The 25911-nt window shown below is 33.5% G+C and overlaps 1 protein-coding gene across 3 annotated transcripts; it reads right to left on the minus strand.

The window, feature by feature from the left end:
- Positions 1–1498: 1498 nt before the first annotated feature.
- LOC128156319 (toll-like receptor 4) lies at positions 1499–12806 on the minus strand. Of its 3 annotated transcripts, XM_052818418.1 has the most exons (3): positions 7128–7345; positions 4356–5377; positions 3590–3759 (listed from the first exon to the last, which is right to left on the minus strand). In XM_052818418.1, exons 2-3 carry the CDS (start codon positions 5373–5375, stop codon positions 3739–3741), a joined length of 1041 nt encoding a protein of 346 aa, XP_052674378.1. In that variant the 5' UTR covers positions 5376–5377; positions 7128–7345; the 3' UTR covers positions 3590–3738. The 3 variants fall into 3 exon arrangements, with proteins under 3 accessions (XP_052674376.1, XP_052674377.1, XP_052674378.1); XM_052818416.1 differs by lacking the exon at positions 7128–7345 and adding an exon at positions 12715–12806 and having other exon boundaries at positions 1499–5377; XM_052818417.1 differs by having other exon boundaries at positions 1499–5377; positions 7128–7333.
- Between the last annotated feature and the right edge of the window lie 13105 nt (positions 12807–25911).

The following is a 25911-nucleotide window of genomic DNA, read 5'->3' on the forward strand; positions in this document are numbered from 1 at the left end:
AAGATGTAAATATTAACAATAAAATGCTTTCTTTGATGGTTCATGGGGGTTATGAAGGTAACGATCATTGCAGAAAAAAAAGTTCCTCTCTCTGCAATGTCACCACCTTCATATCCCGCATAAATCACCAAAGAAAGCATTTTATTCTTTAAATAAATTGGCTTCATTGTAAATTAATGAAATAATATTTTGAAATGACATGTTTCTAGCACATACACGCAAGATACAAAGTGGCTATGTCACTTCCAATCATTCACCTTGAAAGTCTTACATAGACATAACCTTGTCAGTAGGACATTTGATTTTTAGTATGATGAACATCAATCTGACAAAACTGTTTTGAAAACTCTTGTTGATTTAGATTTGAAAAGAATGCATGTTATACAGGTAATTTTTGTTACATGCGAAAAGACGTAGAATCCTCAATGACCAGGCTATATGCATATTACATAATCACATATTATTCAGTTCTCACAGAACGTTGTTCCTAACTGTGTCGCTGTATTCTCTAAATGAGAATATTCAATCCAACAGATATGCACTTTTAACTTCATAGTTTTTTTTTGTTATCAACGCTAATCACATTTTTATAATGATTTTGTATTAATAATAAATCCATTTGGATTTGTATTCTTCTATTCAAAAAGTTTTTGTATTTGATTCCTGTGTAGGTGATTTTGACAGTGGATGTCAAATAGATTTTACAATCTCCAATTCATAAAAGGAAATCGTACATAAGCATAGTTGCATATCTAGATAGACATTTTTTTACCTTCGAAGATAAAAAAAAATTTAGCGTAGTATACCAATCTTCGATTTTAAAAATCTGTTTGAATCACAACTATGAATAAGATCTACATTTAAAATTTGCGCTTTCAGCAACTCTGCGCATGAGCGAGGAAAGAAACGATATTATGTTTAAACAATTAAATGCTGTCTTTTTGTGCCTTATTGCATGGTCAAAACTAAATCATTTCAAGTGTCAAGCTACAACACTATAGCTTTTAGTTTATTGCTGATTTAACCCTCTATCAATTTACATTTTTTAGGGATGCTACACATTTAAATATTTATACAATCTACTCAATAGAACAGGAACGGGAGTTATTACTAGTTTAACACTGTAATGATTTTAGCTCATACCATGTATTAAAGAAAGTTGATTTTGTTTAACTGTTCTTTCCCCGCCTATGCGCAGTGTTGGTTAAATTAACAGTAACATAACTATAGACCTCATGCATTTGCACGATGAAGTCAAAAAGATTAACAGATATTTTTTAATCAAACTGAAGTACGATGCTAAATTGTTTTATCTTTTAGTTAAAAATAACTATTAATTCTACTTTTCATGCTTAGGATTTGCTTTTAAAAAATGACTGACACCTCAGATGTCTTCTTTCATAGAACATCATTAAAAGTTTAAAGACGAAAAAGCTCATTTTTTTCACAATTTTTTTAATCAAATCTTTATCACGTGAAAACATTCCGGTAGTTATGTGTTGAAGGTCACGATTTTGGTACAATTTCTAATGTTTATAATGCTTTAGTAAGGCATTTTTAATGTGCAGCTAAATTTTTAGTGTCAGTAGTTGAGTTATAAGCTTACTATTCTTTGCTATGTAAACAACGTTTTTGTTAACTTTTTGAAATTTGAAGTGAAAACTCCAGTCTTAGACCAAAAATGAATGTGTTAAACGTTAGGAACTGTTTATTTATGCTTAAAACGAATTAGGGGGTACTAGACAAATCACCTTGAAAAAGATTTTTTACTAATGTAAGCAAAAACAGAACACAGAGCTGACTCTTAAATTTCATTTTATCATTAGAAATGCATTCCTAAAGCATTGTAAATAATAAAAACAGGAAAATAGAATTTGACCAAAACCGTGACCATGCCCCTTTAAAGAAAAGCAATGTTACATGTATTAAGACTATTGATTTGACAAATCCAGAGATATTACGGTAACCTCTATTCATCGAATTTAATAGTGTTCTCTGCAAAGGTACTGAGCCTTATAGATTTACTGAATAGTCAATCGAGATGCAAAAGAATAAATATATTCAGGACCACATTCATATAGACATTATGCACATCAATGCCGGCCGAATTCCGTTCTGTTTTATACATATACATGTATACCGGTACCTTTTCAATATCCAAATGTTGCAATCAATTGTCGCCAAGGCAAAAAGTTAAGTTTTCTTTTTCATTTAAAAGGACTAAGACACAACTTGAGCCTAAACTTTAAAAATATGAATGTCTAGAATGGTTAAAATTGGTATTTTTAGTGCTTTCTCAAAATTTGAAAATCATATTACTAGTATATCAAGTCACAAGCAAGACACATTGTACAAAATTCTTGTTTTTTGTAAACAAAGTTCGAATTTTTTTTATTGTTTACATGTGTGTTGTATTGGTACAGGTTTCAATCAAATGTGCCCTTTTTGTTAATAATATCATTTATGAACACGTTAAATAAGTTCATTTTGTTTGCCATGAGTCTCAAAGAAATTGTATTTCTTTACATTACACTATTTGTAGACAAGTATAAGACTCGAGTTTTGTTTACATATCGATGAATTTTTACCTCTGTATCTCACTTGTTACTTGACTCTTAACATTCAAGTTTCGGTCAATCATTCCATATGCACAAGTAAATCATTTTAAACATAAAAAAAATAATAAATAAATAAAATTTGTTCTCAAATGGTGTCTAGGTCCCTTTAATGAGAACACGTGTAAATGAATGGTAAAGTATAGAATATCATTTTAATATTTCATTGTTATAACATTCGATTTATTAGCCATCATTCACAATTTCTTGATTATGTTCCGTGTCACTTACTGCATCTTCCAAATTTCTCCAAAATACACTAAGACTTTGTAAGCTGTCGTTATCATCATTATCATCCGGGTACTCTAAGTAAGATTTACTCTCAATAATATCTAACAGAGACCGTGGCATTTCTTTAACAACACTTTTTTCGAGCAATATTAAAAGAAGACAGTTTACCCCTTCACGGGAGTAAAGACTTTCCATGCGCGCCATATTCAACTCGAACATGCACCACTGAGACTTGAGGAAGTCTGACGTCATTATCAGAATGATACGTCTGCTGTTGTGAATGGCGATCGTAATATTCTCTGCTATATCAACTCCTGGAATAAAATCACGATCGTGGATACGAACTTTGAATCCTTTGTTTTCCAGTTCCTTCGCCATGTTTACTACAAAGCCTCTCTGTTTGTCAGCGTATGATATAAACACATCAGATTCATAGAATTTTTCCCGAATAGTTTTCTTATTTTCAGGAAATATGACCCGCTTGATAAGGTAGTATATGTACAATATTTTCCATCGGTACCGATAAATTATTCGATAAACTATGAAACTTGTGGCGAGGCAAATGAATGAAGATGCCAAGATAATGATTACGCTATAGGAGGAACAATCCTTCCTTAATATATCTAGAATTTCAGGCAGGTTCCGAAGTGGTAAGCTGGATCCGTTATTGTAAACACATTTTGTTTCAGAGAGGCGAATAAATCTGGACAGATCGTTATTGTGTATCCAATTAAAAAAGAATAGGTTCTTGCATATACAGGACAATGGGTTTCCTAGGAAACTGATATTAAATTGCGTGTGTTTTGGTAATAAGTCGATCGTCGATTCGTTGAGCGCAGATATAAGATTGTACGACAGATCAAGAAGTTGGAGCTGGTGCATATGTCGAAGGTCAACATTCCATGTGTCCAGTCTGTTGTGTGAAACATTAAGAATTTTTATCATTGAGTTGTTAATAAATACATTTCGAGGTAAAGTAGTTATTTTATTATCGTGTAAACTTAAGACAGCCAACTTGAGGTTGCTCCCCAACATCTCACCTCTGTTATCGTTCTGGAATATGTGTCCCAAATCATTTCGAGAAAAGTTGAGTACCTTTAGTTGGGTTTGAATTTTTAACACATGCGGTGTAAAATTTCTACAATAATTGTTGGATAAATCTATATACATAAGTTTATTACACCCTGACGTTGGACCGTTCATTTCATATATAAAATTGTTCTGAAAGTGAATATGTGTAATATTGCACTGTCCAAAAAACAGTTCACCCACGGAAAATTGTAACTTCATGTTATTTGCTAATATTGTTGTCAAATTTTTGGGAAAGTAAAAGATAAATTTGGGAGGCTTTAAAGAGAATCCTGATGAAACGCTGTTAAAGTACCGAGGATATTCGCCTCTTTTACCCTCATTCATGTTCATTTTCGATTCTGGTGAGATGTGACACGATTGGTGGTAATCATGGCAACCTTCGAAGTAGTTATTATGCGAAAATATTTGAAAACTAACATTAAGAGTCTGGAGGTTTTGCAAGGCAGAAACCTCTAGGACGTAAATACCGTTGTCCAGCTTATTATCTCCCAAAGACAAGAATCTTAAAGACTTAGGCAGATGATACGTAATAACTCCCGTTTCTATGATCTCGAGTCTGTTACTGTCTAAATACAACTCTTCGAGTAGGGTTTTGTTCAAGTAAGCCGTGTGGTTCAGAAGTAAGATGGTGCCTAGTCCGAACGTACAGTGGACCTTGTTAAGTTTCAGTACTTTGATTGTACTGTTCTGAAGGTCATGTGCTATGCTTTGGAAACCTCTGAATCCAAGTCGTTCGTTATATGAAACATCTAAGAATTGCAAATGTCTCTGAGAAGCCAAGGAACCTTTCTCAATATACATCAAATTACAATGAGATAAATTTAAGTGTGTCAAATTGAACTTATCAAACATTGACCCATTTAATCGAGATATACTGCAAGACCCGTCAAATCCGGAGACATCAAGGATTTTTAAGTTGTAAGCTTTGTTTTGAAACATGTCCGCGAAATTTCCTCTAGGAAGCCCATTAATACGCAGATGATATAATGAAACAAATCCTGCAAGTAAGTTGTTCGGATAACCATCAAAATCTTCGAAATTACCTTTTAGGGATAAAAACTGTAAATTTGACATTCTAGTCACGTTTTGAAAAGAATCGGCTTTAATGCTGTTACTGTCCAGATTAAGATGTCGCAATCGTTTGTATTTTTGCAGACTTGTATTATCTGAGATTTCATTATGGGATAAATCAAGAAATTCTATATTCCTTGGCATATTGTCTGGAACATGATTTAATTTGTTGTTTCGCAGGTTAATGGCCACTATGTCGGAAGTTTTGTTGAAACAAGGAGGAATTTTCAGATCACGTGATGAACAATCCACGGACAGTGTTGTGGCGTAGGAATACAAACAGTTTGCGTCATTGGTGCATGTCACTTCCGCACTAACATACGAAGTTATCATCAGCAAAATAATACAGATGATTTCCATGTTCATCCCTTCAAAAAAAGCATGAAAAATAATTTTTTAAATTAAGAAGAAGGGTGAATAAGGCGTGTAAAATGCATATACACGCTCGGACAGGTTACTGAAAAATTAAAATATCAATAAATCTGATAATCATTTAAAGCAATATATATGTAACATATCATTGATTTGTAACCTATAAATATGTTCAATACATAGAATATGTTGACTCAAACAGGCGTATACGTATTAAAACCTTTAAATAGTGTCATTTCTTAGGACTTTAAGGCATTTTCTTTCATAGAGTGGGTCTGTACTCCATATTTTACTCATAGTCTAAATAAAGTCTAATGGAAAGCAAACAGATTTCAATCAACAAAAACGTAGAGAGATGACCCACTATACATTAAAAATATCATTTTGTATCCCAACAATTAAACGTTTTGAATAAATAAAACAAGTCCGTAAATTTGTGGTCAAAGTCACACATAGAATTTAAACAGCCTACTTTCTTGTGTCTGAAATGGCTCAGTGGTTAGAGCACCTGACATAAACTAACCTTATATATCTAGGGTTTTTATGTTATGCGTTCGATACCACCAAAATTTAATGCAATAATTTTCGTATCATTTGTTTAATATATTTTAAACTAAATATAATTAGAAATTGCGCATTGTATTTTAATATATTTGAATAGATTGAATTGGGGGAAAATAAATTCAAAATTGGTTTTCCACGACTGAATCGAATTGGCATTTGCGCTATCTTATCCACCCATCTTTTTTGTGTTACAAAACAAATTTATCAATTGCATCAGATTGAAAAAGAGAGTAAAATAATTATGTAGCGATATTAAGAACAGACACAAGCACTAACCCGACCCCTTCAACTTTTAAAAAATTGGGTGATCGTACATACGTACATGTTTGCGGAATGTTTGCAAATTTCTGAAGTTGCAGCGAAAATGCACGCTAAAAAGGATATATTAAAATGTGCCGAACATTTTAATTGTTATCTAGTTTTCTCACTCTGAATTATCAAGGCATAACGTATTTCTGGTATTTGGTGATACCAGTATGATCAGACAGAAAAAGGTTGGAACATATTGTCAATAATGACTTTTATATTCTCTTTATCTTAACTCCGATTTGGTGAAGGCTGCGTCTCATCTCATAGATTACAGTAGTCATTGACTACTCTACCTTTATGAATACATTGACTGCAATGAGACTCGTCCGACTTAATTCAGGGATGTACTATACTTAGTTGAAACAACGTCATTTTCACAGCAATTTCTCACCAGAGAGCGCACTCCGCAAGCTTCCTTCTAGTGAGAGATTGGTAACAGAGTAGTTCTTGGCAAACACCTTTCTGGTTTTGAAAGTCTATGAATTTTAATAACCTTATCTTTGCGAGCTAGAACAAAGGACGTCAATATTTGAAAGCTTGTTTTGAATAGTAAACCAGATTGTAACATCTCATCGAAAATCCAAGCTCTTTTTATAACAGTTTTAATATTTTCTATCTTATCAATATTTCTAAATGTGTAAATACTTTTCACTTTTGTTTTGTTTAAGTGATAAAACTTCTTCCAAATAATATTTTATATTTTGGGATTATATCCTTGTGGATATGTTGGATTTCGAAAGTAATGACTAATGCCGATTGCAAGCGCAACTCCTTGGGCTCCTCCGAGAGAGCTTGGAAAAACACCACGAGAATATATTTACATAACTAGTTCGTATCATTTGTTTAAATTTCAAACAATATTGATTCCCTTACCTTCAAGTAATGAATAGTCTAGACAGTTTGAAATATCTCTTCAGCGGTGTATTTTATGCTATACCAGTGAAACTCTAAGCTCAACAAATAATACACCACCCTCTCTATTCATATCAAAATTTATATAGAGGTGGTTGCTACGAATGCCTACGTAATATTTCCTCTACATTAATAAACAGAGGAGTCGGGAAACGCACAATAAATATGCATTAAAAACACTTATTCTCAAGATCGAACAAATGTGAATTGGAACCAATCACACAACGCGTAACAAACTCGCATGGATGGTTTGAACATATTTTATTGTATAAACATATACAAATGGTTCGAACACAAGTTCTTACAACTTACGAGGTTCTTATCAATAGATCTCGCATGGATACGAGATCTACTGATTGTCAGATTGAATGTTCAATAAAACGGTTACTCCACTTTTGAATTATGAATGGGAAGTATGGGGCTTTGAATATTTTATATAATTTAAAAACTTCGTCATAAATTTTGTGAACTTGTGCTCAGTCTTGATACCAAATGATATGGTTTACGGTGAACTTGCTAGATATCCGTTGCTTGTACAAGTAAAATGAGAATGATCTAGCTTTTGATAAGATTAGATTGCTGAATGATAAAGACATTAAATATCCCATATCTTATATCAATTTTTTGTATGGCGAAACACTACACAACAATGATCATTTCAAATGGATTGAATGTATACATATATGGTTTTTGGGAATGTGGATTGACTTCTGTATGTATAATGCAAATTGTAGATATATTGTAATGTAAAACGGTTGTTTAAAATTGTTAAGCAAACCTTAAATAATCAATTTCAACAAAAATGAATTTAAGACTGTAACATATATAGTAAGGGCAAAATTTATATTCAGACAGTTTTGGAGGATCGAATGTGGATTAAATTGTTAATGTATAATGGAAATTGTAGATACAATCAATGTAAAACGGTTGTTGGATGTTGTTAAAAAACCTTGAAGGATGTCAAACTGTAACATTTCTAGTAAAGGCATAATCTTAACAAAAATTACCAATAGTATTTTTGTATATAGAAATTGTATTAATGAAGTCAACAGTATTATTATAATTGTTGGATTTATAGTAAGTAATCTTAAACTGCGGCTTATTAAAACAGGCAGATGGAACAATGTGTCTGAATATAAAAGACATTGTACTTGACATGTATGTGGAAATGGTACTGGGGTAGCTGCAGGTCTGTAGCTCTACGGTAAGATTCGGCCTGACATGCTGCACAGCTACAGTGACTGTCCCTCCCATACAAAGAACTCGCAATTCACGGCGTACAAAGTATTAGTTTTTGGACAGATCAACCTTGATCATTACAAATCATGGGAAAATACGAACGGAATATCACAACTTTACTACTTATATCGTCGCTTTACTTGCCTCTCAAATTCTTCTTAACATCATCACCAGCCCCGTAAAGTGAAGTAGTGTGGTTTATTTACAATGTAAAAATGGCGACTGGAGATTCACGTGAATTTAACATCCTTCATTTTCCGAGGTCGGTTAAGCAATTAAACACGTGCTTACAAATAAACTTTGCAATTTAAAAAAAAATATATAGCCTACATGCTTTGTGTTTGTGCAGGAACAATCCATGAAGCCTCAATCCAAATTTGTTCCTTTACATTGTGCACAACAAGACAGTTGTTCGTGCAAATTAAGTATTGATTTGTAAAATGTAAATGCATGTTAAACAAGATATCTCTGGTATCCCCGCTCTGATATGAATATACAAAAAAGCAAAGTCAACAATTAACAGGAAGTTGACATCGAATTTGTTAAAAAATGAATCCTTCCATATGGCATGCCTGCCTCAACAAAGAGTGTGTTAAAATTTTAAGCATCTGCTGCTGAGAAATCTTTGACAATTGTTAAAAAAATTAGGCCTTACAGCATACCTAAACAAAGAGCGTATTAAAATTTCAAGCATCTGCGATTAATAGTTACTGAGATATCTGTGACAAAAATTTGTTCGAAAATTTAAGCTTAGAATAAACAAAGTGGTCATTCAACAGGAAGTTGAGGTCTGATTGATAAAAAAAATAAATCCTATCATAGGGCATACCTAAACAAAGAGTGTGTTAACATTTCAAGCGTCTGCGAATAATAGTTGTTGAAAATCTATGCGAAAATTTGTTACGGACAGGAGGACAACAGTCGGACAAACACACAAACGGACAGACAGAAAGCTTAATTTGTCAATGATACACTCAGGTTTACTAAACTGTACATGAGTATGACTGAGTATACACGAATGTACACGCATCATGCCTCAAATCTCTAACATTACAATTTTTAGGAAAATGTATTATAAATCAAAGTACTGAAGTACCGACGGTAGTTGATTTTATTGATTACATGTATTGTTTATTTAAAAGTCAGCTACATGTTTATGTAATTTCGCATGGCAAGTAGTTTCTAAGCTGTGTTTGACGGAAAAGCCCACATGTTGTATAATATTTAAAGATAGAATTAACGCCATTAAACTCTACGATGCGTTATGTATCAGCAGAGACATAAGTAACATAATTTTTATTTATTGTTATTTATATCTCTTGTATCTGTAATCTAAAAAATTCTGGAAAATTGTATCCAAGCAATTTTTTAACAAACAAATAATAATAAAGTTTTGTCTACACCAGTGCTGTTTCTATCTTTAGAATGGATAGTTTGCCCTTGATTCCATAGAAAATGTAAAAATTGCGATTTGGTAATCAATGACAGCGAACCAGTCTTACTGAACTCTGACGTAGGAATACAAACGACTACAACAAAAATCTAAATTAAACACGTTTGTCTATGTTTTGTTTGCTTATATTTTTTTTTTCCGAATACCAAACTTTAATTGTTTCTATTAAAATTTATATTCCCTGTTATATAGGTACATGTAATTAATTTACAGAGGAATCACGGCTTTTTGTGATTTTGCGAACTAAGAATAAGCCAAATTCGAAGGCTCTCATGATGTGCGTTTAGGGTGTGTTCTCACTTAGCTAATATTTTGAAAAGAATAAAATACACTAGTCAGGTAAAATACAGGAAGATCGGTGTTGGCTAAGTGGGAATGGGTGCAGGTGGAGAACAAAGGAATTTAATTACAGGTAAGCTATAGTCTGTTTTCAGATAAAAGTGGGAGAAATAATTTTTTTAAGCCTAAAGAGGAATAAATATGAATTTAGTTTCTGTCCCAATACTTTATTTCATCTAATTAATTCAGATGAAAATGTAATTTTAAAACATTAACTGTTACATATTCCCCCTTAATTTATGCCTTAAACTAAGCTCTCTCTCTCTCTCTCTCTCTCTCTCTCTCTCTCTCTCTCTCTCTCTCTCTCTCTCTATATATATATATATATATATATCATGGTTTGTCTATTTTCTACATATATTGAGTTAATTATATAAGTTGACTTAACTTTCTTCAAAAAATGATGTAATTATAAAAATCTTTTTTTTAAAATTACAGTTATGAATTATATGGGTCCACATATGTCAGTTTTTCTTTTATTCAATTTTCTTTTGATTTCTATAGTTACATCAAATGTTTTCGATCGACACAATATGAAATTAACAAAACACAAACGCTCTTGGATAAAGTACTTATATTTTTTAATGCTGTATACTTCACATTTTATGAGATCGATTGTATGATGATGAATACATAATTAGAATAGACAACATAACATAAACACTGTTCGCAAAGACTTATTTACAACATTTCACAATCGTTTTCACTTTTCACTCGAAATGAACTTTATACATTATAGTTTATCATTTTTTTAAATGCTATTTTTTATTTGTTTTCATCCAACTATTCTCAGGTAAATGATAACAAATACACATTTACATGTGAAAACAGACTATAGCTTCCTGACCACCCAGGAGTGAAAATCACAATGGAATTGAGAATTTCAGAATGTTGGCAAAGTGGGAACAAACCTCGTTTAGACATGACACCCAACTACCCATCCACAAAATATCTATGAATTGTTTATCATTGACATTTTTTTCTCGTTGTAGAAAACCTTCAAAATCAAGTTTTAAAATGTATATTGACGTTAATGAACTGTAGTCATGAGAGAGCACCTGTACCTACACCCTGTGTTTATTTATAGCGTAAATTGCATTATTATGTAACGAATATCAGAACATAATTTAAATTTCCTTCTCAATTAAAGGAATATCAGTGCATATCTTCTACACCTGCCTTTCTTTGTGGTCATCGAATCAGAAACTTTAAGGTGCCAAAAATGTATATTACAGGGGTTGTTCCAAAAGTATAATGTATTGCAAAGCAGGTTTAATATTACTTTTGTGTCAACTCTCGTACATAATGTCCTCCTAGTCGATTTTAACAAAAGACTGTATAAAAACAGAGATTTTATTTTAGTCTGTTTAAATGCTGTTGACTCCTGTGCGTCTTACATCTACACGACGAGAAATTTATTTTTAGTGAGTGGAACATAATCCTTGATAAGAATTTAAAGGGGGCATGGTCACGATTATTATCAATATTTTCTCTCCATCTTTAATGTTTACAATGCCTCAGTAAGGCATTTGTAGTGGGCAACCAAAATTTGAGTGTCAGCCGTCGAGTTATAAGCGAAATACAGAGCTCACCATTTTTTCTAATGTAAACAAAGCTTTGTTAACGTTTTGAATGTTAAGGAGAAATTTTCAGTTTTAGACCCAACATGAATGTGATAAACACTAGAAACTACATATAACCAGCTTGAAAAAGATGTTTTCCTGTATATTGAACCGGTATATTGAACCAATTGAAAGTAAACAAAAACAGGGCACGAGCCTTGTTTACCTGACAAATAATTGTGAGCTTTGTATCTCAAATTTTGCTTTATCATTAGAAATGCATTTTTAAAGCATATCAAACACTAAAAAAGAAATATGAAATTCGACCAAAATCGTGACCATGCCTCTTTAACACCCGGATTTTGATATAATTATATGAAATTGATAGATCGAATGGGGAAAAACGTTTGAGTTTTATATTTGCTGTTGTTCTAAAGAAGAGATTTTAAAACTCTTACAAGTGCTATTATTCTCGAACATTGGAAAAAAAATATACAAAGGCATAGTTTGAAAGACTGATATTTTAAAGAAATTTTTGCAAAAAGCGCCAGCTAATCAAATATTTAAAAAAAAACTACCTGGGTTTTAATCTATGTCATCAATTCAAAGAACTGCACACAAATGTTAAAGACGTATTTACAATCTTTTCCAAACTCGAAGAAAAAATTGACGCCCGAGTTCGTAAGATACTTAAACCGCCTACATTAATGCGTGCAGTGAGTATGAAAGTATTAATAATGAACGACATTAAATGATGTGCAGATGCAACAATTTAAATATAGTTTTGTTATCTATTTTCATACATCTGCAGCCTCATAATTTTATTGATTTTTTAAATGGTAAATTGGAAAAAATTGTAAATATCTTTAGAATAAAACAAACAAATAAACGAAAAAAGTAAAGAACATAAGAATGTCTTAACATTGTAAATGTTAAGCATGATTAAAGTACTTACACTGAATCTGTGATTATGTGCGTGTAGAAAGGGTTTCATATCGTCTTCGTTTGGTAGTCTGCACAAGTTAACAGCTCGGATAACGCAGTAAGTGACTCATTTTAAAAAGGGATAAATTAGACGGCAAGGCATTTAACGCTATGGTGCAAATCCTTTTGGGGTTTCCCCTATAAGGAGTTAGAATGCTTTAGACTTGTATGTCTTTTATTGGTAAATCTTAACAACAAAATGTAACATTCTAATGCACACAGAGGTCATACTTTACTGGAGAGGGGAAAAAAAACCCTAAACAGTACTAGTGTCATTTTGTGAGCTGCATCTTTGAATTGTGCAGAGCCGCTGCTCTGATTCTATTCTGACTGTATGAACTGGGCAGGGTTCTAGATATCTGATGGGTCCTGCAATATTTTTTAACATCTGGGCGATGTTTTTGATCTTGATTTGATATCTACACAGACTGGTTCTTTTAAAAGAAAAAAAAAGTAGGAAAGACACGGTGCTTCAGTATCTGAGAATATTTACACAAAACGTTTAAATATTTTCTTTTCACATATGCGGAAAATCAATCTTTTTATGCATTGTCTGTTGACATTTCGATGGCAAGTAATGAGATTTATTTATAAATGAAATCCTCAGAAAAGATGGGACTAACTACCCACTAAATACCTTAACAAACATTGCCACTAGAATCCAGCGTTAGTTGACAGACCAACTTCAAAAATCATGGCACCTGAAGTATGGATGTCACTAGTATTGTTATATATAGCTACAGGTCTGTACCTCTATGGGAAAACAGTTTCTCCAATTCAAAGAGATTGAAATTTACGGTGCACCAAAAAATGCGCTATTTGGACAGGTTTATCTTATTTCTTGCATGTGGTACAAAATTCTCCCCAACAGTTAAGTCGTCTTCCTAACTTAACACTCAACTTCTTTTAAACATCACGCGCTTATATGTAAAATATGGCGACTCTCAACCTGCACTTGTTAGCGTTTTTGATATATAGAAAGTCTACGGCAATCAAAAGAAGTAAATTGTCTGAAGAATTTAATGGGATTAAGTATTTTCACAGAATGCGTTAGGAAGCAAGATGAATGGGAATCTATAGATACGGCATGTCAATCCGAATTTTCATGCAGGGTTCAAAGACACTTGTTTCTGCGATAAAATTTATCATATAGTTTAACACTAACACAAGGTGTCCAACTTCAAATTCAATGTTAAAAGACTTGAGCAATGTTTGAATGCTGTTTATGCAGGTAAAATTTTAAAAATGATTTTCACAACTTTGAATCTACACTACCTCATTATGCTTTCATACAAGTTCAGCTTTCCTGGCTGATTAGTTTCTGAGAAGGAGATTTTTAAAGATTTACTATATATATTCCTATGTAAAACTTCGACCCCTCCATTGTGGCCCCACCCTACCCCCGGGATCTTTGAATCTACACTACCTGAGGATGCTTTCACACAAGTTTCAGCTTTCCTGGCTGATTAGTTTCTGAGAAGAAGATTTTTAAAGAATTACTCTACATATTCCTATGTTAAACTTTTCATAATTTTGTTGGTAAATATCTTCCTCATTTTAAGTAAAGTTCTGCGTTTTACATTGGTATTCATTCCCGTATTTGGATTTAGATCCTTTATCCAATCCAAGTTCTTCCTTAAAAAAAGACTTGAAGTATGCAGAACGCAGGGACATCTCCTAACTTGTATCAAATAATTGAACATTGCAGAGCACAATGAATACAAAATTTAAGAAAAAAGTCAGAACAAACTCACTAAGGTTGCCTTTTCCTGAGAAGAAAAAATAGATATACCTATTTCTTTGTCATAAGATCATCATCAAAAGGAGCAAGACAAATGTCCTTAAGCCTCGGCTATACAGTCTGACCGACCTTGCATATAAAGTCATTATTCAGATTGCTGTATACATGAACCTCTTGTTTATGGTTATGAGAGAAAACACCTATTATAGAACCATTGATATCTAGGGTTATCTCTCTTAAGACACATGAAGCATTGATTGTAGAAGATTGGGGTGGTAAAGACCAATTCTGCTCCCTGTACAAAGACGCCCTCCTCGTTTGATTATATTTTTTTTTTCATGATATTGGGAAATTCCCCGTATTTTCTTTCTTTTTTTTTTGCTTGTCAAGATTTTTTTTAATGAGTCTGCCCCCACCCACAAAACTTTAAAGTCCTATACCAGACATGCTTTGCGCAATTTTGTTTGAGATAATTATAACACTATTATCCCGGGGGCAAATATGCAAAAAGGCCTAATTTTCAAAAATCTTCTCATTTCTCACACTTGCGGGAAAACTAAATGCATGGTTTTTAGGCCCATGAAGCCCTCATCCGAAACTGTGAAATTTTCGGCCCCTGGGTCAGGGGTTCAGGTCCTAAGGCGGAGCAAATATGGCGACAAGGTGAAATTGTATTGTATCTTAGAAAATATTCTTTACTTCCACACTAGTAAAAAATAAACTGAATATATGATTATGATGTTCATAAAACCCTCTACCTAAATTGGGAAATTCATGGCTCCTTGGTCAGGGGTTTATGTCTAAGGGCGGGGTTAATATGGCAATATTGTGAAAATGTCTTAAATCATATAAAAGCTTCTCTAGTTTCGCTGAAGGAGGAGATAAACTCTACCTCTATCCATATATTTATAAAAGAAAATCTTAATGCATGATAATGATTGCCATTAAGGCCTCCAACAAAACTGTGAAATTCATAGCCCCTGAGTCAAAGGTTCAGGTTCTAAGGCGGAATAAAGTAGTATCTAAATCTAAGAAAATCTTCCCTACTCCCATAAAAGAGGGGATAAACTGAATGCATCATTATGATGTTCATAAAACCCTATACATAACTGTGAAATTAATGGTCCTTTGGTCAGTGTTTCAGGCCCTTGGGCGGGGCCAATATGGTCATTAAGTTAAAATGTACAAGTTTATCTTTTTAAAAAATAGGTGAGCTAGCGCTGTAGCCATCATAAAACACAGAAGTAGATTTCTAAACCATTGGTTTAATTTCCTGAAACGATTATTTAAAACTAGGAGGGCACGGTTGTGAACAGAAATTGTGTTGGAGATGGGATCTAGAGTGAGACTCACATCGGCACAGGCATATCTTTGAAATGTGCTTTAATTATTCTGTATTTACTGTAATTTCAATTCTGATGTGAAAATAAGAGATTTATAGTAGAACCCAAAGTACCGTTTATGTAGTAATCGTATATTCTCGGGCCTTTCCGGCAAGCTCGGGAAAACACAATGGAGGTTGTTTTCCGAGCTTAGCGGAAAGATATGGGGAGGCAATTAAGGAAAAAAATCTGTTTATTATAATTTTAGAGATAACTCGGGATTGAATATCAAAACTCAATGCTTTGATAAAAAAAAAAACCCGAAATAGACGTGGTACAGTTAATCAACAGAAGTATTCCAAGAATTCCCTACTGTGAAGTCGCGCATGTGTATTCCAGTGATTTTAATTTTAGGGCAAAAGTGAATACACAATCTTTTAAAATACCGTATAAATAGTTTTTAGAACAATTATGCAGCCTTATTTTTATGCCGGGTTGTACATGAAGGTGGGGAGTTAAGCGTGTAGCGGTGTACAAGCAATGTATGAATTTAATACTTAAAGTTGTAATTTTGTAGACATAACTCTCTGATTTTCATGGTCTGGTGGCAAACTACTTCCAATATATTTACTTTTCAATCTAAGAGAGTTGAGAAGATATATGCGGACTGTGGTAGTCTCGCTTATCCCAGACTCTCGCTCTCGCGAGAGAGCGCGAGAGTCTAAGATAAGCGAGACTACGGACTTTGGCTGCAGTCGATTCCCATTGACAGTCTTCCATTACATTGATGCCTAGTTTGACCTAGACACTAACCGGTTTCATAATGTCTTCGAATATTTCTAACGCGAAGTGTCTAATTTCTTCCCAGAATTCCAATTTACGCAAGCGCAATTGTAGTTTCATCCTAACTTAATATAGTCAGCCCGGGCTGACTAACTAGTTTAAAATCTTCTTCTCTACTTGCAAAGCAGGTGAGATAACTGAATGCATGGTCATCATGTCCATTTAGCCCTCTACCTAAATTGGTTAGGGATTTAAGCCTTTGCGTAAGGCCAATATGGCCACAAAGTGGAAATGTATAACATTTTTAAATATTTTATTCTGCATTTTCACAATCGTGGGAGATAAACTAAATGCAACGTTATGAAGTCTATAGTATTCTCCTTTTAAATTGTGATTATGTAACTTATTGTTTACAGTGGCCAATAGTAAAGGCACTGAATTCCTTTGCCTTCACAATTCTTTGATAGCTGAAGAAGATTAGAAAGTGTGACTTCAATCGCAAAAGTGCACAAGGCAATTAAATTTCACAATATTCACGGGAACAAACTTTTATTTTACTTACTGACAGCCATAAAGACATGCAGGTCTCTTTTTACCAAACGTTTACAATTGTTTGCCCCTGAAGCTATGGTATAGATAATCCGAGATTTGACTCTGCCCCTTTCATGAATTGATGTTTGCAAACCTCAAATATTAAAAACCGGGGGTAACAGTAAGAGGAGTCTCGGATTAAGGTCTAGACTCCAAAATGAAGCCTAATTTAGGACACGAATCTCCCACGGGCTATTGTGCCCATGTGACTACCAAGGCCTGTGTACCTTTCGTTTCTTTTAAAAATGGTTCAGACGAAAATAATGAGAATGTGAAAAGCTTTAAATGTGAAAATATAGAAACAATTTTAACAAGACCTTAAACTTTCAGTAGCATGTAACTATCTTTTTTTTTCATCAAAACAAGTTAAAAATGACGCTGTTTTAAAGTGAAATATACATAGATTGCGTAGTCTTTGCTCAAAAGCCAGACAAACCTTGTTGATTTCAAAGAGCCATCGCTGACAGACCAGCAATGAAATACACAGGCCTAGGTATACGTCAAATTGCTGTTTGACACAACTACCCAAAGTCCAAGCTCCTGTTAAAATGGTTCTTATAATCATGGCCCCAGTTTACATAACAAAAATATTCAGAGAATCCAATTTCTATAAAGAATTAAATTTCATAATATTTAATTAGTCTTAAGTGGTTCTTTTATAATGAAAATATTTAAATGAAACAGAGGGCTTTATTATTCCTTCTCCACCTGAAAAAGATGAAAACATTTTTTTATCATCATGATTATGTATTTACCAGCCTTTTCATTCAGTAATTGCTTAAATGAGTAAAAATAGTATGGTCATAAACCTTTAAATGAGTACATATTTGAGACAAAATAGCTTTAAATTTGTCAGACAAGAAAGCTTTAATGAGCTACATAACTCTTTGTTCTTATTTATTGGATTCCAGATTGTACAATTTTACTTCATCCTCCCATTAGAAGCAGGAGTGCTGTCCATTTCACAGTCCCCGATACCTCTTTCTACTCTAACATTGCCTCCGCCAAGACAAGACAGAGACACCAGCCATGGACTTAGATAGAGCTTTCACGAAGAACCTGGGATTAGTTCTGAGATTAAAACACTCCACTGATGTCAACAGGTGTGAATTAAAAAAACCCTCTCAAATGTTATCATCCAGCGAAATTTTCTGCATGGACACCATATTATCACAGGTTTATCAAAACCAAAAAAAAAATAAGAGTAGTGTGGGGTTTTTTCCTAATAAAATGCATACTGATTGTCTTTCCTACTCTCTCTTATTAGCACACAAAGGAGGCCATATGAAACATAAATTTTCATTTTGGTCACATTCATAGGAGCAAGAGGCTTCCATTTTAATGGTCTCATATGAGTGGACCAATACTAAAAAAAACTTTTTTTTGATGAACATGGAAAAAAATATTCGTTTGTTTACTTTAAATAGGTTCGCTCCTTAGGTTTTGGGCAGTCATTTTGGGTCACCTCTAATCTGAAAATTCTCCATCACATATTAATTCTTGTAGTATATTAAAGTCTCCCAAACGAAGCTTGGAGACTTATAGTTTTTGTACGGTTCTTCTTCTTTCCCGCTCTGAACTTGTCCGTCGCGTTTCTCAGAAATGGGTACAAAGAATTGTATAAAACTCTAGGATACGATAGGCTTGCATATGTAGATGTGCAAACTGGTTTGATTTTTCTCATTTGGGGTTGGCCAACCACTTTTCTGGGGGGTCAAAAGGTCGTGGGGTCTAACAATGAACCTTATAGGGAAAACTGTAGACTCTATTGTAAATGGTTATAACTTGAAAACGGACAAAGATAATAATGTTGGGTTTTTAGAATCATATATTGACTGTGAAGCGAAGTTATAATCAAAAATATCCGTTCGGTTCCCTGTGGTAGTATTGTGCTGACTGACTTTCGGTTTCATGTACGCATCCCATTCGATTCTCAGCTGGTCATGTTGTACCTGAAGGGTATATAAGCTGAAAAAATCGGTAGGATCGAAGAGTCTGTGTATGATGGCCGAAGCAGCAACACGTTGAAGCCAGGAAAAAAAATAAAGGTTTGTAATATTTTTATAACATGTCTATGGTCTTACGTGCCTGTAATAAGCTCTCAAGATTTTAGGTTTATATTTGATTTAATAAATATACAGATTTGCTTGTTGACTGTGGTTAGTACGCTGCAGTCCGGTAACGGCGCGTGCGCTCCTGTTTTTGAGCAGTGCATACGCATCCGTAATTAAAAATGCGTGTGCCACGGAGAACCGGGGGATAATACTTGTATATATTTCAAATTTAAATATGTGATTGAGGAAAAAGATTATTTAATTCACTCTTTGAATTGCTCAGGCAGAGCAGTCGAATCCCATATCTTACTCAGAAACGTTAAAACTGTTACAGGCAATATATAGGGTTTGTTAGATCTGATCCCTGGGGTCATCCCCACCCCCAAGGAATTGGAAATGACGATATCTCTCAGAAACTGTTAGAATCCTGACCCCTGAACCATATATATTCTTGTTCCATGTGTTAAGGGGCATCAAATGGTATATAGGTCATTGTCCCCGGGGGTGGTTCTGACCCCCCTCAAACAGGAAGTGCACAAATATCCTGGAAACGGTTAAGATCCCCACCAGTAAACCATATATATTCTTGTTCCTTTGGTCATAAATAAATAAATAATTGTTCAAACTATAAATATTTTTTTGATTTCTTCAAATTATCAATTTCTATGTCAAAGTTTAGCAAAAATTTAAGAAAAATTATCATTTCTGTTTGAGGCCCTTTATTTCCACAAAATGGCAACAGTTTAGGTCCTCATCTTTATATCTAAGTGGTGTTTGGATGATTGACATAACTATTATTTCAGGAGCCAACCTCCTTAAAGCATTTCAATTTATATAACCGCTTTTATCTCCCTTTTAACTTCAGTTTCTAATCAAATTTAAAACTTTCTGATAGCGTACTGACTATAGAACGTTACATTTTGTTTTATTACATGTATATTGCTTGATACAAGATGCTTAAATTAACAGCTTTAATAAGCGTACCGATGCAAATCCTCAAAAGCGTCTTCTGCCATTGAAATGGTGTCAAGAGGCTGAAAAGACAACGAATTTCTTGAAATGGTGTGTTTAAAACAGCGACAGAAAGAAAGAGGACAGAAAAGGAATAGGTCAGAAAGTGCAATAGCAAAGAACATAATGTATTATTGTAAAGATGATTTAAAAAAAAGCATGTTTTAAATGCTCAAATGAATATTATTGAATGTCAAATTGAAACAAAATAAATAAATACATCATGCAAAAGTGAAATGGTATATCATTTATATTCATAACGTTTGTTCTCTACAGGACAATGAGTGAAAAAGAATGCAACTCGTACAGGCAGGTATATCTGTTAAAAATTCTGGCCATTATATCTTTTCTTAGGAGTATCAGAATTTCAATATGTTACTCGATCAGTTGCTGGCTTCAAGTGTGAGAACCTGACCATGTCCACCACTCTCTCCAAATCCTCCTTATAATGTTACTGTCTATCTCTGAGCTGACATCAAGCCTATCATTCGACAAAACCATGCAGATTGTGTCCACGTCCAAGCTGTGGAATGAGGGAGAGCTTCTTATCTTCATGAAATGTTTTGGCTATGGCATCCATTAGTATGTCGCAAAATTGCACTCCTCATCTTTTGCAAAAGTAAAATCGTCTCATGATGGCTTGGAGAGATGCATGCGTGTGATCTGCTGCACTTCAAATATGCAAGATCACTAGTATTTTGTATTGTAGGCAGACAGTCAGGCTTTATGGGATAGATGTTAAAGGGTAGGTGCAATTTAGAAATGTTTTCAAAGCACCCTCTTTTACTCCATTTAAATTTGCCTTGGTCTGAAGATGGCCGAGTAAACTCTTTTTCTTATGTGCTATGAGAAGCACTGTATCCATGAAAGAATTGTCATCTCTTTTTTTCATGCTTACAGTCTTCGAAAAAGCTCCAAAAATTAAATGTTTGCCCACAAAATTTACACAGAAGTTTTCAAATTTGATGATTTTCATTTTGATGAACCTTTAGAAATTGCCAAAAGTAACCAAAATTATATCTACGCCCACAAAACTAGCTATTTGTTATGTGACACTGTGTAGTTTGAAGGGAAAAAAAACATGTCACATATTGTTCCCTTTTGTAGATCTCATTCAAGTAAGGCCCAATATTGGCAATGTGGTTGCATTGGTGATAACAGTTCCAATGGAAGCTTGTACATGGTCAGAGGGTGCATCATCAGTTTCATTGTCAGCCTGAGGAGATGGATTTTTAAGGTGTTTGGGAACACATTCGTCAGTAGTTGTAATGTACATGGAGAAGGTGTTTTGTTTTTCAAAAATGTCTCTGTTTACTACCATAATTGTAAACAATACTTCTTTCAATTGTTCATTTACATGTATAGTGAAGTTTCTAACATGATAAATAAATTGAATAATACAGAAAATACAATGTAGTTTTGTAAACAACTAATGGTCTAAAAAGACAAACCCTTTTAATATCCCTCCCACTTTCATTTACATTTTTTTTCTAATTTTTGACACACTGGTCCACCTTCGTTTGCATTCTCCTGTTAGAAGGGTTTTTACAGTTTGATTTTTTAAGGATATTCAATAAAAATATTAATAGTTTGCTCACAATTGTAAGTGTATTTTTCATAAAAAGCAAACAATGTGTTGATATAGAATATTTTTTAATTAAAACTTTATATACATCTTTGTCATTGGTCTGAGAGAGCAATTCCATTCAATTGGTAGCAAAGTAAATTCTAATACTATTAGAAACTAACAACTCTACACATAGACTAATTCAAATGCCCATACCCTTTTGCTGAACATTTTAAAATGTGAAGGAATCCAAGACCACAGATCTTGAGGAAAAAGTGGATGAGATGTTGAATGCTAATAAGGACAGCTTATGCAGTCCTAAAAATCATTTGAAAAGGCATTTGAAATTAAAATATTACTTTTATACAGAAAGAATAAATGTAAATTTTATACAATATTAAGCAAAAACAACTTACTATCATTCTCTCTCGTCGTTTCCTCTCCAGCCACCAGGCCTGAGGGTCGGCATCCTCTTCACTTTCGGAGCTGATCTTCACGTTGCGATTTACATGTATTATAATCGGATCACGTTTGGACAGAATTTCAGTTGTCACAACTATTTTGTCCTCCATCTTTAAACACGATAATTTTTTAAGATCACCTGACTCACTCGGGTGACCTATTGCAAATGGTCGTTGTCCGTCGTGCGTTAAAAGTTTTACATTTTTAACTTCTTCTTGAAAAGTATATGGCCAATTGTTACATGTATCTATTTTTGTGAGAGGAATTATGAAATTCATGGCTTTACCGCCCCCGGAGCTTCATAGACGGTACCAAATACGCAAAAAATAAACGGTCAAATTTTCGAAAATGTCTTCTCTTCTCCCACACATGTGGGAAAATACCAAATGCATAGTTATAATGTCCATGAAATCCTTTACCTAATTTGTAAAAATCATGGTTTCTGGGTCAGGTGTTCAGATCCTTGGGTGGTGTCGATATGGCCACAGAGTGAAAATGTATTGCGTTCATAATATTTTCTTCTTTCACAGTTGTTGGAGATAAAGTCGTGCATTTTTTTAAAAAAAAAATTGTTTTTATATATGTTTATTATGTCGTGTTGTTAAAGAGGTTCGCTCTTCTCTTTTTGGGTAACTATTTTATGTCACCTCTTATTTTTGCATCGTATATTAATTCTATTTGTATATTTGTATTTAAAGCTGCTTGGTCCGATTTTTTTGTAATTACAGTATCAAAATTTTTTCCATACAAATCATTTATCTTAGAAAGTTATGGACTTTCTCCTATTTACACCAGCAGAATCAGTCTCCTTTCAAAGTTAGAAATATTCAAAGTAAAAAAAAAAATTTCTCTTTGGGCAAACGAAAAAACAAACCAAAATGCATCACGGGAATGTTTAGAAAAGGAAACCGCTTGGTTTCGTCCCCCGAATGATTGGGGTTATTCAACCCGCATGCTATGCATCGATTGTAAAGAAAGCAGACCTAGGAAATATTAGCGAAGAAAACGTACACATGTTTATTTGTAATTTGTCTGATCATTTCGATCTTTATTTAAAGCGATGTCAAAGTCGAAATACAACCATACCCGTCTCGTCATCAGGGGTGAAATTTAACATGAGGCGAAATAACGCGGTACCTTTTAATGTCGTTTGTTTTGTTAGCAAATTTTGTACATATTTTTCTTCATTGAAATTTGGCATAAATGACGAGTATAACTACTGCAATGTCTCTTATTATACATATACTAAGCATAGCCATCGTTTAAAAGCGTGCATAAAATTTGATATAAAATCGGACCAAGCAGCTTTAACAATGCCAAATAAGCCACATTTAATAAAATTGTTAAAAGAAAATTATATATTTACAGAGTTTAGTAAGGGACTATATTTTGTGGCGGAAGGTTTTCAAAAAGAAAATGAACAAGTTTCATATAACTCAGTAGTTTTAGAGTACTGTTACTTTAACCTCCTAATTATAAGCCCACACTTATCTTTCAGATAGTTTAGATATTACTATATAAATAGTGCCTGTTTGGGAGGGTAACAGTTGAAATTGACACCCCGAAGAAACCTTTGTCAACCGACGCGTGTTACCCGTTGCTAAGTGGGTTGCTAACGCTTAGGGTAATAGAACGGATTATCAACTGCTGCTAAACCAATCAGATTTCAGTATTTAACATGAAAGTATAATAATATATATTCTTGTTGTTCTGAAAAACATTTTTGAACAATATTTTTAAATTTCTATCGATTTATTTTGGCATATTAAGCTTTTGTTTCATAGATGTTAAGAAAAGATTAACTCGAATTAGCGTATATCTGGTCATATCTCATTTTTGAAATGTGACCCCTACTTTTTTTTTATACGAGACATTTGCTGTTGTATTCATTATGTACTGGCATTTGAAGCCATCAGTAAAGCAAGATTTTAAACTCTGACTTGGATATTTCTTTTATAGTCACTACACGTGTTCAACTTCATACTGTATTGAAATCATAACTAAATAATAGTTCAAACAAAAAATATTTGTATGATTTCTTCAATTAATCAATTACCATGCCAAATTTAAGCAATTTAATTTCAGGAAAATTATAATTGCTGGCCCAATATTTCCAAAAAATGGCATGTGACTTAGATCACAAATAAAATAAATGAACATGATAGGTCTTCATCTTTATATCCAAGATGTTTTTGGATGATTGACATTACTGGTATTTCAGGTGCTAACATCTTTAAATTGTGAAAATCACTGCCCGGGCCATGGGGCAGAGGTTGAGGCTATTTAATTGGGGGCGGGGTAATATTTATGGACATATATTGAACATGTATTTTTATAAGTTTAACTTTATCTTGAAAACTACAAGGTCAATTGTCAATATTGAATTAGATATGTGCTCTATCTTATGTCATGAAATCTACTTTGGTATCCTGTGCATTGTAAACTTGTAGAAATAAGCTGTATGCATTATAATGACACTGTGAATACATTAAAGGATTGACTATTAAAGACCTGCAGAGCTCTTATTACCTAAAGTTTACAATATTTGGCCCCAGGGGCTATGGTATAGATAATCCGAGATTCGTGCGACTTTTAAACAACCCCACGCCCATCCACATTTTCATGAATGGACGTTTTTCAAACATCAAATAATAAGAGCGGGGTTACAGTCAGAAGGAGTCTCACATTCGGGAATAGACTTCAAAATGAAACTTTAAAAAATGCAGACACGAGACTTTCTTACATGTCAATCTAAGGGCTATGGTACTCAGATGACCTTCAAGGCCTGTGGGCCTCTTGTAATGATAAACGTGACGTCAAAATAAATCGAATGATTATTATTATAATATGTTGATCAAGCAGTCAAGAAAAGATGAGATCTAAGCGTTTGTACCGTGACTTGAGACATTCTTTAAAGATTAAACCGAATGTCTTGATTGCATTGAGAAAATTAGGAGCGGATCAGCCATACTAAAACCGAGGCACATTTGATCAATTCTCGAGAGCTATGTCACTAACACTAAAAATATATTGGGGGGAAATGTAAATTAACTTCTAGCATTAAAACATACCTTACGTTCTTTTTCTACTTTTTTTTTCTCGTGTGTTTCATGAAGGGTTGCCCTGCACTTTAGTTCACAAATATTTAAACAAAGGTCTACACTAAATATTTTTCCCTAATTTCATTGATTTTCCTGCTGGACATTATTGCTTACTATCTATGTACTCAAACTAAAATTTATGAGGAAAATAATAAACCAATGATAACAGTTAACGAGAGAGAGAGAGAGAGAGAGAGAGAGAGAGAGAGAGAGAGAGAGAGAAAGAGAGCCGTTATACCTGCAGCAAAAATATTTCCGGAATTGCTAATACATTCAACTATATGAATTAATTTTGAAGTGACACAAAGGAATTTGCTGTGTACTTGTTATTTAAATTCAAGTCAAAAGGTACATAGTTTTCGATGACTCGGCAAGTAAAATACTAGTTATATTCAGGCCTCTATACATGTAGTATATATCAAATATAAAGAAAAAAGATGTTAAGATTTAGTTTGCATTATTTTTCTTTTACTTTAAATGTTTATAAAGATATTTCAAGAAAGATAGTGATGTGATTTTTTTTCAATAAAAATTGA

The sequence above is a fragment of the Crassostrea angulata genome, chromosome 7, assembly GCF_025612915.1.
Source record: "Crassostrea angulata isolate pt1a10 chromosome 7, ASM2561291v2, whole genome shotgun sequence".
Classification (NCBI taxonomy): Eukaryota; Metazoa; Mollusca; class Bivalvia; order Ostreida; family Ostreidae; genus Magallana; species Magallana angulata.